General features: G+C 45.0%; 2 protein-coding genes across 2 annotated transcripts; both read left to right on the forward strand.

The window, feature by feature from the left end:
* Positions 1-725: 725 nt before the first annotated feature.
* On the forward strand, positions 726-12,747 carry LOC118420197 (the record flags this gene model as incomplete). The annotated part of the gene is made up of 4 exons (XM_035826911.1): positions 726-3,782; positions 5,796-8,632; positions 10,322-10,749; positions 11,607-12,747. Coding segments are annotated over exons 1-4 (7,212 nt in total), but the record flags the coding sequence as incomplete, so codon positions are not given.
* LOC118419861 (tyrosine-protein kinase CSK-like) lies at positions 12,748-13,310 on the forward strand. The gene has a single exon (XM_035826518.1). It carries the CDS (start codon positions 12,837-12,839, stop codon positions 13,242-13,244), a length of 408 nt encoding a protein of 135 aa, XP_035682411.1. The 5' UTR covers positions 12,748-12,836; the 3' UTR covers positions 13,245-13,310.
* The last annotated feature ends 3,797 nt before the right edge of the window (positions 13,311-17,107 follow it).

A 17,107-nucleotide genomic window follows, 5' to 3' on the forward strand; every position in this document is an offset into this window, starting at 1 on the left:
CATACTACAGCAAAGGATATATGTATATTTGACCTCCTTGGTACAACGAAGCACACGTATTCAACAACTGCTATAGCTGTTTTTCTGTGCCAGTATGCAAAACTACGCTCCAACAAAACTTGGGGACCTGAAAGGCTTGCGCATTAGACGTTAGTCGTTGCAGAAATGTAGTTGACCACACACGCCGTGTGCAACACATAGCTGCAGTCATGCACCTGAATAGAAAAGAGGAACATAAGGTTCAAAGGTTGAACTTAAAAGAGGAAATGAACAAGATCTGTTTATCCAGATGCCTACGGAGCTATGTTCATCATGAAGACAAACAGTGTGCTCTTCGTCGTCATCGTCTTCTCGTTTTTTCCAACTGGACATACAAAGTGGTGCAGAGCTAGAGTCGGCCAAGCTTTCGATACCAGACAATGCCGACATGTCGTAAGTTGTCGCATGTCGTAACTCTATTACATCATGTGCGTTTTCGTAAAGAATGGGGAAGTGGACTGACCACACATAACGCGTGCGGTGTCCACTTTCTACGTGTCCACGTAACAAAATTCACCCGTCTTTGTCCAAAAAGAGGAACCAAAAGTCCAAAGGTAGGGTTAGAAAGAGGAAATATGGATGATCTCTTATTCCCGGCTCATGTGAAGCTATGTTCAACATGAAGACAAACACTGTGCTCTTCGTCACCAAGATTCGTTTTCTCTTTCTTTCCAACTGGACGTACGGAGAAGTGTTAAGTGCACCTGTCGTCAAAGATCGCAAAAATCCGAGTTGCGTATGTTGTTCTCTCTGTATCAAGAACGTTTACGTAAAGAAGGAGGAAAGGGATTGACCACATATAACATCGCACATTTTTTTCGGCTTCTATACGTAGCTGCTGTCACCCACCACGTCACAAAAGAGGAACAGAAAGTTCAAAGGTCAGACTTAAAAGAGGAAATGGGGAAGACCTGTTAAGCCAGCCGCTTGTAGAGCTATGTTCAACATGAAGACAAACATTGTGCTCTTCGTCATCGTTCGTCTTCTCGCTCTTTCCAACTTGACGTGCGGAGAAGTGCACCTGTCGGCCAAGATCGCAGAGAATGCCGACATTGGACAGCAAGTTATCCGCGTTCTACCAACCACACCGGGAGCCAATGAGGAAGTTCCGTGTGATATCATAGACGGAAACATCCACGGGCGCTTCGGTGTGACTCAGTACTGTGTGATTGTAGTCGTCCGTCCTTTAGACTTTGGTATAAAGCAAAGGTATAACCTGACTGTAAACGTCCCTGGGACAACCGAGACTCGTTTTGTCGACGTACAAGTCGAGGACGTGGACGGATATCCTCCTATCTACAACGACACCTGCGAAATGCCAGTCGTAGCGAAAGACATAACACCCGGGCATGTTGCCTTTAACGCGCCAGTGCGTGCAGAGTACATGGAGAAAAGTGGAGGACTATTCACTTGGAAAGCTGACACCAAAAATCATCTGCAATCGCGAAGTGAGAAGATATCGATGTATACAAAGGTCTATACTTACTCCGGCAGTGACTGTGTCGCTGTAGTTCTGTTCGGTGTCTATAATGCGAAAGACGTGAGAGCAGTGACCAGTTTGTGGCTTTTACATGCGTGCTTTAGATGTTTTCATCCACTTGACCCGAAGCATGTCTTTGAAATACGGATAATCAACGGGAACCATATTCCATGTAACTCTTTAAGTGGTCTAGATTTGGCGCAAACGCACGTCACAAAGTCATATGCCTGGACCGGATACAAGTTCAAGTGGTTAATTTCTTTTCCACTACAGTCTACAGAAACGCAGCGCTTCATCTGCGAACTTCCCGGAGGGAAAGTTCCTGTGCACTTAAGCCGAGGTGGAAATGTTTTTGATGAAATATTTGTGACTAGACTGGAAACTAAAATCCAGCCTATCGGGTGTCCGCCAAACAAATACGGTTTGGCCTGTGAGCAGAACTGCACTTGTGAGAATGACGCCCGCTGCCATGGGTTGAACGGTGCCTGTAAGTGTCAGCCTGGGTGCAAAGGTGTCGTCTGTGACATACCTCACAGTACCGTTGCCATCATCGCGACTCCTAGCGACTCAAGACAGGTTTACATCAAGAGTTCGTTGACATTACACTGCAAGTCTTTCCATCTGGCTGTTGTGAAGATGGTTTGGACATTTCCTAATGGTACAAGAAGGAGGCTACTTGGCACTCAAGAAGACCAAATCAGGATCGAAAGCATCCAATCCGAACACAACGGTACCTACACCTGTACTGGTATTACTGAAGACAAAACGGAAGTTACCGCCTATTACGAGGTACAAGCAGTCACCTGTCCTCCCGGCAAAAGAGGCAAATTGTGCGAAGAGGACTGCAACTGTCTACACGGTACCAGCTGTGACCGGTGGGCCGGCTGTGTCTGTCTGCCGGGATGGACAGGAAAACTTTGTGAGACCAAATGCCCAGACGGCACGTACGGACGGGGCTGCAGCGGTGAGTGTTCATGTCAGAATGGTGCCGTCTGCGATCCTAGCGACGGTCAGTGTAACTGCACCGAGGGGTGGTATGGCATGCATTGTACCCGTCCATGTTTAAGTGGTCGGTACGGGTGGAGATGTCGGCAGGCCTGTGATTGTAAGAACAACGCCACATGCCATCACGTAGATGGGAGCTGCACATGCGCGCCGCCTTGGACAGGACAGCGATGTGACGTCATCAAAGCCGAAACATCTCTGCTACCACTACAGATCTCCATACCCCTTTTATTGACGCTGCTTGGTGTCTTGGCAGCATCAGTGGCTCTTTACAAATGGAGGACGTCCACGCAAATGAAACGAGACAAAGACCAAGAGGAGACGCAGGTGTTATTCGAACTTCAAAGTATGGAAGAAAACCTCGCACAGAGTCTACAGCCTGGCTGGCTCAAACGGTGGGAGAGGAAGGCAAAAGATCTGACTCTGGGTGATCTGATTGGTCAGGGCGCATTTTCGTTCATCCGGAAAGGGCGTTTACGTACCGGGAACGCCGACTTCCCTGTTGTGGCGGTCAAGTCCGTCCGTTCGACGGACAGACTGTGCTATCGAGCGTTCTATCGTGAAGCAGCAATGCTGGTTGCTTTGGACGAAAACGGCAAAGAACACAACCCTGATGGGCATCCCAACATTATCAAGCTGTTTGGTGTCATCACCAAGTCCACACCAAAGTGTATTCTCTTGGAATATGCTGCCAAAGGTGATCTCCTGCAACTTTTGAAACAGCAGAATACAGATAATGTTGCTCGTCTCCTGAGCAGCTTTCTCCGCTACGCAGTCCACACATCACGTGGTCTGAAGGAGCTCCGACGTCTGCGCATCGCTCACGGTGACGTGGCCGCTCGAAACGTCCTCATCAGTAGAGGCGACGTCGCCAAGCTGTCTGACTTCGGCCTGGCCCATGACGTGTACACCACAACCACGTACATCTCCTCAGGTAAGAACGACGCGGAGGAACTCCTCCCTCTAAAGTGGATGGCTCTGGAGTCGCTGGAGACTCGCAAGTTCACGTGTGAGAGCGACACGTGGTCGTTCGGCGTGCTGCTGTGGGAGATCGCCGCGTTCGGGGAGGAGCCCGCCTATCAGCACGAGATCCAGCTGAGTTGTCCCAGGTTGGTCGGGATCCTGAGACAGGGATATCGTCTGCAGAAACCACCCGGATGTCCGGACAGGCTGTATGACGTCATGAAGTCGTGTTGGCAGGAGGACCCGTCAGCCAGACCAGAGCCTGTAGACCTTGAGCAGAAGCTGACAGACTGTCGTGAAGAAATAGATCCACTGTTCGTCATTGAGAAGGTGACCACACTTTAGAAATAGAGCCAGTTGTCAGGTAGATATTAATGTGTGGACTCAACTCTAAATCATCACACGACTCTTCATTTTGAATCAAGTATAAGCTATTGTAGGCAGTTGAACCCTAGAAGCCAATTATAACTATACGTAAACATACTACCTTTATTTATATAAGTTAAGTTCAATATGCGTTTGTTAGAAGAAAAAGATAGCAACTTTTGTCAACAACACAAGATATACTTGTAGAACACTTGTCAGTGATATAGACTAAAGTTAAAGTTATTCTTTCATAGTTTTTATCTAGTATTATGTGTATATAATGGTGTGTTCGTTCGTTTGAGTGCAAAGGAACCCACAAATCACTAACATGACAGAGTCAAGATTCGGTCCACCACACTCGTATGGTATTTTACATATGATGCACATACCAGAGGTTCAATAGATCATGTAGTTTGCTCTTCTGTTATGATATTCTTACAAACCTTTGCCAAAGACAAATAAATAGACAATATGTTTATTAAACCATTTCATCTTCATACAATGTATGCCACTACTACAACATATTCTATTAAGACAGTCTTGAAAACAGTGTAGCCTATTAGATCCGCTTCAATGGGCAACATTCGGTATTACTTTTGGTCTAGATAATGACTTTATTGAGCAAAATTATCCGGTCACTCCTATAAAAGAGCTTCGGTTGTACATACTTCGAGATGTTTTACTACTGCAAGGACAAATGCAAAATGCAACAGGTGTTCGAAGGACCCAAACCTTTCTATGATCATGTTTGTGTGTATATCTTTACTATTTACATACTATTCCGCGAACATATGTACTCAAACCTCACTCTACATTCCGTTAAAAATTCTTGATTTCATATTATAGATCCCGATTAAGTGACACATTTACTATTGATAACTTATGTACCTGGACAACTACCTGCTGATGCTCATTATGCATAGCGACATAGCTTTACCGTTTGATCTCCTATTATTCTGTTATTCCTAATCATTATTGACCTTGTTATTTTGTCATTATTTTATTGTATGTATTACTTTAGTATTTGATGTCAGGCTTGTCTTACATTTATTGTTTTTATCCTAACTTTGTATATCTTTGGGGGGAGTCGGCTCGTAGAGGAATTAGATTTCTGTTGCTGGCTCTCCTCAGATTGTACTCAATCTGTAAAGTGGAATAAATATAAACCTTACCACAATCAAGATATAAGTAGACGGATCGATCGTGATAAATCTTAATCACCAAAAATGGACGATAAAGATATTTCTATTAACTGATAATTTTTCTTTTAGTGTCCTCATCATTATTCCAGATAAGGTGACTTAGTTTTGGCTATAACGTTATGTTATACGGTTATTAACACCGGGAAACAAATGCAAAGAAAAAAGCAGACCTATTATCTTCATTCGTAACAACAATGTATTGCTGTTTGCTGACACCTCATCAAATACCCTTTATTTAACTTCATAAAGTATATCCTTCGCAACACTTCATGAATAAGCCATGTGTTGCTTTGTACACATTGCAATTGCAATTATGTTATGAATGTGTCTTACATGTGTTTACTTTAGTGTAAGATGATAATTACATATCATTAGCGTCATGTTTTCATTTGACATGTAAATTAATTTATACAAAGAGCCCAGTGTCTACTAGTGTACTCGATGCCATCTGTGAAAAGGTGGTGTATGAACTATCTATCTAAACCCAGGTTCCCTGTCACAGTTCAGGGCTTTAAAAGAAGCGCAAGCAGCACATTGTCTTGTTTATAGTTGCGTTTACTCTGTAATGATTGAACCGTGACTTCTGCTGGCGGTGGTACAGAGACTTCTGGCCACATTGTCTCTTGCCTGTGGCGTTCCACGCACAAGACGCAGTCACCCGTCTCGTCACAAAAGAGGAACCCAAAGTTCAAGGGTCAGACACGATAGAGGAAGTAGGGAATAACTGGACGCGTGTGAAGCTATGTTCAACATGAAGACAAACACTGTGTTCTTCGTCTTTATCGTTCGTCTACTCTTTTATACAAACTGGACGTACGGAGAGGTGCACCTGTCAGCCAAGATCGCAGAGAATGCCGACATTGGACAGCAAGTTTTCCGCGTTCTACCGACCACACCGGGAGCCAATGAGGAAGTTCTGTGTGATATCATAGACGGAAACGTCCACGGGCGCTTCGGTGTGACTCACTTCTGTGTGATTGTAGTCGCCCGTCCTTTAGACTTTGGTATAAACCAAAGGTATAACCTGACTGTAAACGTCCCTGGGACAACTGAGACCCGTTTTGTTGCAGTACAAGTCGTGGACGTGGACGGATATCCTCCTATCTACAACGACACCTGCGAAATGCCAGTCCTTGGAAACGACAGGCCACCTGGGCATCTTGCTTTTAACGCATTGGTGCATGCAGAGTACATGGATACAAGCGGAGGGCTATTTACTTGGAAAGCTGGCACAAAAGATTATCTGCAATCGCTAGGTCAGGAGATATCGATGTATACAAATGTCTATACTTACGCAAGCAGTGACTGTGTCGCTGTAGTTCTGCTCGGTGTCTCTCATGCAAACGATTTGAGAACGGTGACCAGTTTGTGGCTTTCACAAGCGTGCTTTAAATGTTTTGACCCATATAACTCCAAGCGTGTCTTTGAAATACAAAGAATCGACGAGGACGGTATTCCATGTAACTCTTTAAGTGTTCTAGATTTGGCGCACACTGTCACAAAGTCTTATGTATGGACTAAATACAACTTTAAGCTGTTAATTTCTTTTCCACTAATGTCTACAAAAACGCAGCGCTTCGTATGCGAAATGCCACAAGGTCATGGAGGACGATTTCCTGTGTCCATCAGCAAAAGTGAAATTGTATTTGTTACTAGACTGGAATTTGAGACTCAGCCAGTCGGGTGTCCTCCGAGCAAATACGGTTTGACCTGTGAGCAGAACTGTACTTGTGAGAACGGCGCCCGCTGCCATGGGTTGAACGGTGCCTGTAAGTGTCAGCCTGGGTGGAAAGGTGTCGTCTGTGACATACCTCACAGTACCGTTGACATCATAGCGACACCTAGCGACTCGCGACGGATTCACAACCAGGGTTCGTTGACATTACACTGCAAGTCTTTCCATCTTTCTGTTGAGACAATGATTTGGACATTTCCTAATGGTACAAGAAGGTGGTTACGTGGCACTCAAGAAGACCAAATCAGGATCGAAAGCATCCAGTCTGATCACAACGGTACCTACACCTGTACTGTTATTACTGAAAACGAAATGGAAGTTACCGCGCGTTACGAGCTACAGGCAGTCAACTGTCCTCCCGACAAAGGAGGCGAAATGTGCGAAGACGACTGCAACTGTCTCCACGACGCAAGCTGTGACCGGTGGGCCGGCTGTATCTGTCCGCCGGGATGGACAGGAAACATTTGTGAGACCAAATGCCCAGACGGCACCTACGGACGGGGCTGCAACAGCGAGTGCCCATGTCAAAATGGCGCCGTCTGCGATCCTACCGACGGTCAGTGTAACTGCACCGAGGGGTGGTATGGTGTGCATTGTTCCCGTCCATGTTTAAGTGGTCGGTACGGGTGGAGATGTCGGCAGGCCTGTGAGTGTAAGAACAACGCCACATGCCATCACGTAGATGGGATCTGCACATGCGTGCCGCCCTGGACTGGACAGCGATGTGACGTCATCCAACCCGAAACATCGCTGCCACTACAAATCTCCTTACCCCTTTCATTGACGCTGCTTGGTGTCTTGGCAGCATTAGTGGCTCTTTACAAATGGAGGACGACAAAACGATTGAGACGAGACGAAAACCAAGAGGAGACGCAGGTGTTACTCGAACTTAAAAGTATGGAAGAAAACCTCGCACAGAGTCTGCAGCCCGGCTGGCTCAAACGGTGGGAGAGGAAGGCAAAGGATCTGACTCTGGGCGATCTGATTGGTCAGGGTGCATTTTCATTTATCAGAGAAGGGCGTTTACGCACCAGTAATGCTGACGTCACAGTTGTGGCGGTCAAGTCCGTCCGTTCGAAGGACAGACTGTGCTATCGAGCTTTCTATCGCGATGCAGCAATGCTGGTTGCTTTGGACGAAAACGGCAAAGAACACAACCCTGATGGGCATCCCAACATTATCAAGTTGCTTGGTGTCATCACAAGGTCCACACCAAAGTGGATTCTCTTGGAATATGCTGCCAATGGGGATCTCCTTCAACTTTTGAAACAGCAGAATAGAAATAACGTTGGTCGCCTACAGGGCAGGTTTCTCTGTTACGCAATCCACATATCAAGTGCCCTGAAGGAGCTCCGACGTCTGCGCATCACTCACGGTGACGTGGCCGCTCGAAACGTCCTCATCAGTGGAGACGACGTCGCCAAGCTGTCTGACTTCGGTCTGGCCCATGACGTGTACACCACAACCACCTACATCTCCTCGGGTAAGAACGACGCGGAGGAACTCCTCCCTCTGAAGTGGATGTCTCTGGAGTCGCTGGAGACTCGTAAGTTCACGTGTGAGAGCGACATGTGGTCGTTCGGCGTGCTGCTATGGGAGATCGCCGCGTTCGGGGAGGAGCCCGACTATCAACACGAGATCCAGCTGAGTTGTCCCAGGTTAGTCGGGATCCTGAGACAGGGATATCGTCTGCAGAAACCACTCGGATGTCCGGACAGGCTGTATGACGTCATGAAGTCGTGTTGGCAGGAAGACTCGTCAGCCAGACCAGAGCCGGCAGAACTTGAGCAGAAGCTGACAGACTGTCGTGAAGAGATAGATCCACTGTTCGTCCTAGAAAAAGTGTCCACACTTTAGAGATTGAGCCATTTTTTTTGGAAACTAGAAAAGTGAAGGTTATACACTCTATTTTATAAGACTTTTTGCTCGTCTCGTTTGAATTAGGTGTACACTATTCTTCTAGACCACCGTACCCATGAAAGCCAATCATGAGTCGTTTACCATACAAACTATCTTAAATTCCATGCTAAAATATATAGATAGTATCTTTGGTCAAAACAAGTAGATATTCTTGTTGAAAAGTTGAAAGTGATATAGTCTAGTTATTCTTCAATAGGTTTTTACATCTACTGCGATACGAAAGTATGTTACATTTTATCTGATATGTAGTGGCATTTCCTTGGTCATGTCTGTAACGATTTATAAACTCGTTTTTCTTGCCACAATCAAGCTTTAAGTAGCCGGACTGTTTACAATGATAAATCGCAATTACCTTAAAAGGTTAATTTAGGTTATGACTTACTGATGTTTTTTTTTTATTCTTTCTTCATCTTTATTAATTTACTGATTAAGTGAATTAGTTGTGGTTATGTAACGTTATATATTATTGATACCAAGAGATACAAAATGTAACGAAGCCAGTCTTATTTTATTCATTGGCGTGCTGTTTACTGACATTTCATCAAATATAATTTGTCTTTCGCAACTACACTCTTACGAATGAATCTGGTATGTGTCTTCATTTCTGTAGAATGACAATTACACGGTATGAGCAGCATATTTTCACCATACATGGCAATGCAATTCGTACAAAAAGCCCTGAGTATAGGGATATGCAATGGAATATCTGAAAAGGCTTGCGTTGTATTGACCTATGTAACATACCCAGAGGTCTTAGTCATGCATGGCCCACTGGATTTGAAGAAGTACAAACATCGCCTTTTGTTTTGAAGTTCCGTTTGGACTGAACTGAACAGTGACGACTACTAGCGGGGTATAAAGACTTCTAGCCACATTTTTTGCTTACCTTCGCCATCCCACAGCCAATATATTTATTAATGGGATGCGTGTATTTGACCTCCTTATTAAAAAAAACGAAGTATACACCTACTAGTACTTCAATAACCACTGTAGCTGGTTTTCTATATTCTAGTATGTAAAACTATGGTCCAACAAAACATAGGGACCTGAAAGTAATCTTGCGCATAAAATGTTAACCGTATGCTATGTTTATATTTTGCCACACGTTTTGTTCTCAATATTTCATGTACATTTTGGACAAAACGAGGACTTGGGTCGACCACACATGACATGCACAGTTTTCTCGTTCAAAACACATAGCCGCAGTCACGCGTCTAACCAGAAAAGAGGAACCAAATGTGCAAGGGTGAATTTTGAAAGCGGAAGTTGGAATATGTTGACGCCTGTAAACCTAATATGCTCTTCGTCGACATCGGTCGTCTTCCTTTTTTCCGACTGGACGTACAGAGAGGTGCATCTGTCGGCCAAGAGATCAGAGAGTGTCGAGCTGTCGCCTATTGTGCTCTCTGTGCTTCATGTACGTTTTCGTAAAGATTAAAGAAGTGGATCTGACCACTATATAAACGGCGCACAGTTTCCGCCTTCTACACGTACCTGCAATCACTCACCACGTCACAAAAGAGGAACAGAAAGTTCAAAGGTCAGACTTAAAAGAGGAAATGGGGAAGACCTGTTAAGCCAGCCGCTTGTAGAGCTATGTTCAACATGAAGACAAACATTGTGCTCTTCGTCATCGTTCGTCTTCTCGCTGTTTCCAACTTCACGTACGGAGAAGTGCACCTGTCGGCCAAGATCGCAGAGAATGCCGACATTGGACAGCAAGTTATCCGCGTTCTACCAACCACACCGAGAGCCAAGCAGGAAGTTCTGTGTGATATCATAGACGGAAATGTCCACGGGCGCTTCGGTTTGACTCACTTCTGTGTGATTGTAGTAGCCCGTCCTTTAGACTTTGGTATAAACCGAAGGTATAACCTGACTGTTAACGTCCCTGGGACAACTGAGACCCGGTTGATTGACGTACAAGTCGAGGACGTGGACGGATATCCTCCTATCTACAACGACACCTACGAAATGCCAGTCCTAGGAAAAGACATATCCTCCGGGCATCTTGGTTTTAACGCGTCAGTGCGTGCAGAGTACATGGAGAAAAGTGGAGGCCTATTCACTTGGAAAGCTGACACCAAAAATAATCTGCGATCGCGAGGTCAGGAGATATCGATGTAAACAAATGTCTATACTTACTCCGGCAGTGACTGTGCCGCTGTAGTTCTGTTCGGTGTCCATCATGCGAACGACGTAAGAACCTTGGCCAGTTTGTGGCTTTTACATGCGTGCTTTAGATGTTTTCATCCACTTGACTTGAAGCGTGTCTTTAAAATCCGGATAATCAACGGGGACCATATTCCATGTAACTCTTTAAGTGATCTGGATTTGGCGCACACGCACATCACAAAGTCATATGCCTGGACCGGATACAAGTTCAAGTGGTTAATTTCTTTTCCACTACAGTCTACAGAAACGCAGCGCTTTATCTGCGAACTTCCCGGAGGACAATTTCCTGTGCACTTCAGCCGAGGTAGAAATGTCTTCGATGAAGTATTTGGGACTAGACTGGAAACTGAGATCCAGCCAGTCGGGTGTCCGTCAAACAAATACGGTTTGGCCTGTGATCAGAACTGCACTTGTGAGAACGGCGCCCGCTGCCATGGATTGAACGGTGCCTGTAAGTGTCAGCCTGGGTGGAAAGGTGTCGTCTGTGACATACCTCACAGTACCGTTGCTATCATCGCGACCCCTAGCGACTCGCGACAGATTCACATCAGGGGTTCGTTGACATTACAGTGCAAGTCTTTCCATCTGGCTGCTAAGAAGTTATTTTGGACATTTCCTAATGGTACAAGAAGAAGGCTACGTGGGACTCAAGACGAAATCAGGATCGAAAGCATTCAGTCCGAACACAACGGTACCTACACCTGTACTGTTATTACTGAAGACGAAACGCGCGTTACGAGCTACAGGCAGTCAACTGTCCTCCAGGCAAAAGAGGCGAATTGTGCGAAGATGACTGCAACTGTCTCCATGGTGCCAGCTGTGACCGGTGGGCCGGCTGTGTCTGTCCGCCGGGATGGACAGGAAAAATTTGTGAGACCAAATGCCCAGACGGTACGTACGGACGGGGCTGCAGCGGTGAGTGCACATGTCAGAATGGTGCCTTCTGCGATCCTAGAGACGGTCAGTGTAACTGCACCGAGGGGTGGTATGGTATGTATTGTACCCGTCCATGTTTAAGTGGTCGGTACGGGTGGAGATGTCGGCAGGCCTGTGACTGTAAGAACAACGCCACATGTCATCACGTAGATGGCAGCTGCACATGCGCGCCGCCCTGGACCGGACGGCGATGTGACGTCATCCAACCCGAAACATCTCCGCTGCCCCTACAAATCTCCATACCTCTTTTATTGACGCTGCTTGGTGTCTTGGTAGCATTACTGGCTCTTTACAAATGGAGGACGACCACTCGGATGAGACAAGACGAAGACCAAGAGGAGACACAGGTGTTACTCGAACTTAAAAGTATGGAAGAAAACCTCGCACAGAGTCTACAGCCTGGCTGGCTCAAACGGTGGGAGAGGAAGGCAAAGGATCTGACTCTGGGCGATCTGATTGGACAGGGCGCATTTTCGTTTATCAGAGAAGGGCGGTTACGCACCGCTAACGCTGAAGTCACAGTTGTGGCGGTCAAGTCCGTCCGTTCAAGGGACAGACTGTGCTATAGAGCGTTATATCGTGAAGCAGCAATGCTGGTTGCTTTGGACGAAAACGGCAAAGAACACAACAATGATGGGCATCCCAACATTATCAAGCTGTTTGGTGTCATCACCAAGTCCACACCAAAGTGTATTCTCTTGGAATATGCTGCCAAAGGTGATCTGCTGCAACTTTTGAAGCAGAAGAATACAGATAATGTTGCTCGTCTCCTAGGCAGCTTTCTCCGCTACGCAGTCCACACATCACGTGGTCTGAAGGAGCTCCGACGTCTGCGCATCGCTCACGGTGACGTGGCCGCCCGAAACGTCCTCATCTTTGGAGACGACGTCGCCAAGCTCTCAGACTTCGGTCTGGCCCATGACGTGTACACGGTCTGGCCCATGACGTGTACACCACAACCACGTACATCTCCTCAGGTAAGAACGACGCAGAGGAACTCCTCCCTCTGAAGTGGATGGCTCTGGAGTCGCTGGAGACTCGCAAGTTCACATGCGAGAGCGACACGTGGTCGTTCGGCGTGCTGCTGTGGGAGATCGCCGCGTTCGGGGAGGAGCCCGACTATCAGCACGAGATCCGGCTGAGTTTTCCCAGGTTGGTCGGGATCCTGAGACAGGGATATCGTCTGCAGAAGCCACCCGGATGTCCGGACAGGCTGTATGACGTCATGAAGTCGTGTTGGCAGGAGGAACCACCAGCCAGACCAGAGCCTGTAGAACTTGAGCAGAAGCTGACAGACTGTCGTGAACAAATAGATTCACTGTTCATCCTCGAGAAGGTGCCACACTTTAGAAATAGAGCCAGTCTTAGGCAGATATTAATGTGTGGGCTCAACTCTAAATCATTATACGACTCCTTATTTTGAATTAGATATCAAATGTAAGCTATTTTAGGCAGTTGCACCCTTAAAAGCCAAATATAACAAGTTTGCCATACGTATACATACTTCCTTTATTTGTATAAGTTAAATTCAATATGTGTTTGTTAAATAAATGACAATGATCTTGTTAAATAAAAAAGATAGCAACTTTTGTCAACAATACAAGATATTCTTGTAGAACACTTGTCAGTGATATAGAATAAAGTTAAAGTTAATCTTTCATAGTTTTTTATATATATATATTATTATATATAATGGTGTGTTCCTGCGTTTGAGTGTGAAGAAACCATAAATCACTAACGTAAAATAGCCAAGATTCGGGCCACCACACGCCTATGGTATTTTACATATTATACTCATACATGTACCAGAAGTTCAATAGATTATGCATTTTGCTCTTCTGTTATAATATGATTATAAACCTTTGCCAAATACAAATAAACAGACATTATGTTTGTTAAACCATTTCATATTCACTAGTGTATGCCACTAAGTACTGCAACATATGCTATTAGGACAGTCTTGAAAACAGCCTAGTCTATTAGATCCGGTCCAATGGGCGACGTTCGGTATTACTTTTGGCCTAGAAAATGACTTCAGGGAAGATATTGTCCAATCAAATCTACGCAAGAGCTTCGGTTGTACAAACCTTCGAGATGTTTTACTACTACAAGGACAAATGCAAAATGCAACAAGAGTTCGGAGAACCTAAACATTTCTATGATCATGTCCGTGTGTATATCTTTATTATTTACATGCTGTAAACCTTACGATAATCAAGATATAAGTAGCCGGAATGATTGTGATAAATTCTAGTCACCATAAACAGACGATAAAGATTTTAATTAACTGATGGTGTTTTTTTTTGTCTATTCATTAAGATAGACTAGTTTAGGTGGTTTAGTTGCGGCTATAACGTCGTATGTTATACGGTTATAACACCGGAAAACAAATGCAAAGAAAAAAAGACCTATTTTCTTCATTGGTAACAACAATGTAGTGCTTTTTGCTGACGCCTCATCAAATGCCCATTCTTGAATGCTGATTTTGAGTTAAGCCCATGACGTGAACAAGACGAATAAACAGACATTGAACATTTTGTAAATACCCATATTCTCTTCTTCGCAAGCTCCGAAGAGAACTATGTTTTCCGACTATTTCACGGACAAGTATACACACCGTTAGGGTAGTGAGCTCACCGTCACGAGTACGGTCGGGCATTTATTGGTTCATCAGACTCAACAACAGGGCAATTTCTATTTTACACATAGGTTCATCAGTGTTAACAACTTCTGTTTACACATTATTGGTCTCATATCCTACCCCAAGCAGTCTTGCTACGAGGTGGCGACCGTTAGCCTGGTTGCCAAATTGTTGCCATGACAATGTTGCAAAATCAACGACGTTGGCGATTAATAAGTAACGCAGTTATTTAACCTCAGCCAAGAGGGAGAATATCTCACAATGACACTTACACAACCGCATGAACAACACAGCGACTTGGCCATATACAGCACTAAAAAGTCATGTCAGTAGGTCTAAGTTGCATACTTGCATATCAAGCTTCAATTCATAACAGAACGTACACGAGGTCAGCATGCGCCACACAGTGGCTCAACTTTACACACACATCTACTGAATCCCACAAGCAGTCACTCTGTGAGCACAAACAATAGCGTAAGGGTTTGATCTCTCTCAAGATTGCATAGAGACTAGGTTAAGATACAACTGAGCGCAAAAGCTATACCAGAAACAGACCATAGAGTATAATTAACAACATAAGCGTCTTGAAGTCAGATAAGTGAGGGTAGGGTTGGGTGGGAAATATGACCGTACTCAGTGAAGGAGAAGCCACGAATCAGTCGAACCGCAGAGCGCTATGCGCATCCGTTCTGCGCAGCCTTCTCTACGACAGGTCATGCGCCTGATCGCGGTTTGTCCTGGTTTGACCTCTTTGCATGGGTGTAAATAAGTGCCCGTTGTGCAACAAAAAGACCTCAGACCTACATAATGTTTATACTCTTTCACATCTACAGGTTTTGCCCTGTACAACTATGTACATATTTCGTGCATGGCAAAATGACAACGAGCGCTGTAGCTTTCGAAACATTTGCAAGGTTTGATCCGTTTATTTGTGGCTGCCTTTTTAACAGATCAACTTGATCCCATTAGCTAACCCCACCATGTGATAGCCCAGTTTCTCTCCTTTAAATGGATACAAAAGTCACCGGGTTAATTTATGGAGCAATGTTTTGCCTCGAAATTATGTGCGAACATACGCAAATCACGGTGGTGACGTTTCAGTCTGGTTGTAGCTACCCACGCACACTACCCTGTGTTTAGACCGTATTCTTATACTTTTCACATAGTGTCACAGATCTCATTTCTTGGTAAGAGAAGCGGAATGGGTGCGGCTGTCACATGCAATATAATAAGTGACATGATGATAGACAAGTGTACATTGACACAGGGTTTTAGTACAAAATAAGAATTTTAAAAAATCATTAGTTTTCAAGTCAGTCTGTTTCGAACTCCTGGTCCGAACCTGGGTTCGAACGATGGAAACCAGCCGGTACGTTCCATTTTTCGTGCCGCGGGGGTCAGTCCTAATGTTGCAAGTTCAACCAGCGTTTGGAAAAGTTAACAAAACTAACAGCTCATGTCTTGCCATCGCAAATAGAATTCCTGAAACCTACCAAATTAAAACTGACATTATCCAAAAGCCAGAATAAATGGGATTCATGTGCAAGCAAACTGATATCAATACTTCATGTCAGAGAGTTGTATAGCATAGTGAAAGATCAGTGTGTGAGGTTTGTCGTTCGAAAAAAAGACGCTGGGAATTTGACATGTTGTTACATAATTTCGGGGCAAAAAGTTGCTCCTCAAATTAACATGGAAACTTTGGTATCAATTTAAAGGTGAGGAACTATGCTATCACGCTGTGGGGTTAACTAATGGGATCAAGGTGAACTGTAAAAAAGACAGCTACCAATACACGGACGGAAAATTGCCAATGTTTCGAAAGCAACAGCGTTCACTGTCATTTTACAATGCACGAAATATGTACATGGTTGTACTGGGCAAAACCTGTAGATGTGAAAAAGTATAAACATTATGTAGGTCTGAGGTCTTTTTGTTGCACAACAGGCAGTTGTTTTCACGCAGCGGGGTCAAATCGGGTCGCGACAAAAGCCGTATCTTAGAGAATAACGCGTTCTGGGGTGACCTGCGGTTCGACTGGTCTCATCACAAAAGAGGAACCCAAAGTTCAAAGGTCAGATTTAAAAGAGGAAATGGGGAAGACCTTTAAATCTGGACGCGTGTGAAGCCATGTTCAACATGGAGACAAACACTGTGTTCTTCGTCGTCATCGTTCGTGTTCTCTTTCTTTCCAACTGGACGTACGGAGAGAGGCACCTGTCGGCCAAGATCGCAGAGAATGCCGACATTGGACAGCAAGTTTTCCGCGTTCTACCGACCACACCGAGATCCAATGAGGAAGTTCCGTGTGATATCACAGAAGGAAACGTCCACGGGCGCTTCAGTGTGACTCACTTCTGTGTGATTGTAGTAGCCCGTCCTTTAGACTTTGGTATAAACCAAAGGTATAACCTGACTGTAAACGTCCCTGGGACAACCGAGACACGTTTTGTTGACATACAAGTCGAGGACGTGGACGGATATCCTCCTATCTACAACGACACCTGCGAAATGCCAGTCCTAGGAAAAGACATATCCTCCGGGCATGTTGCCTTTAACGCGTCACTGCGTGCAGAGTACATGGAGAAAAGTGGAGGACTATTCACTTGGAAAGCTGACACCAAAAATTATCTGCAATCGCGAGG

Source organism: Branchiostoma floridae, chromosome 7, assembly GCF_000003815.2.
Source record: "Branchiostoma floridae strain S238N-H82 chromosome 7, Bfl_VNyyK, whole genome shotgun sequence".
Classification (NCBI taxonomy): Eukaryota; Metazoa; Chordata; class Leptocardii; order Amphioxiformes; family Branchiostomatidae; genus Branchiostoma; species Branchiostoma floridae.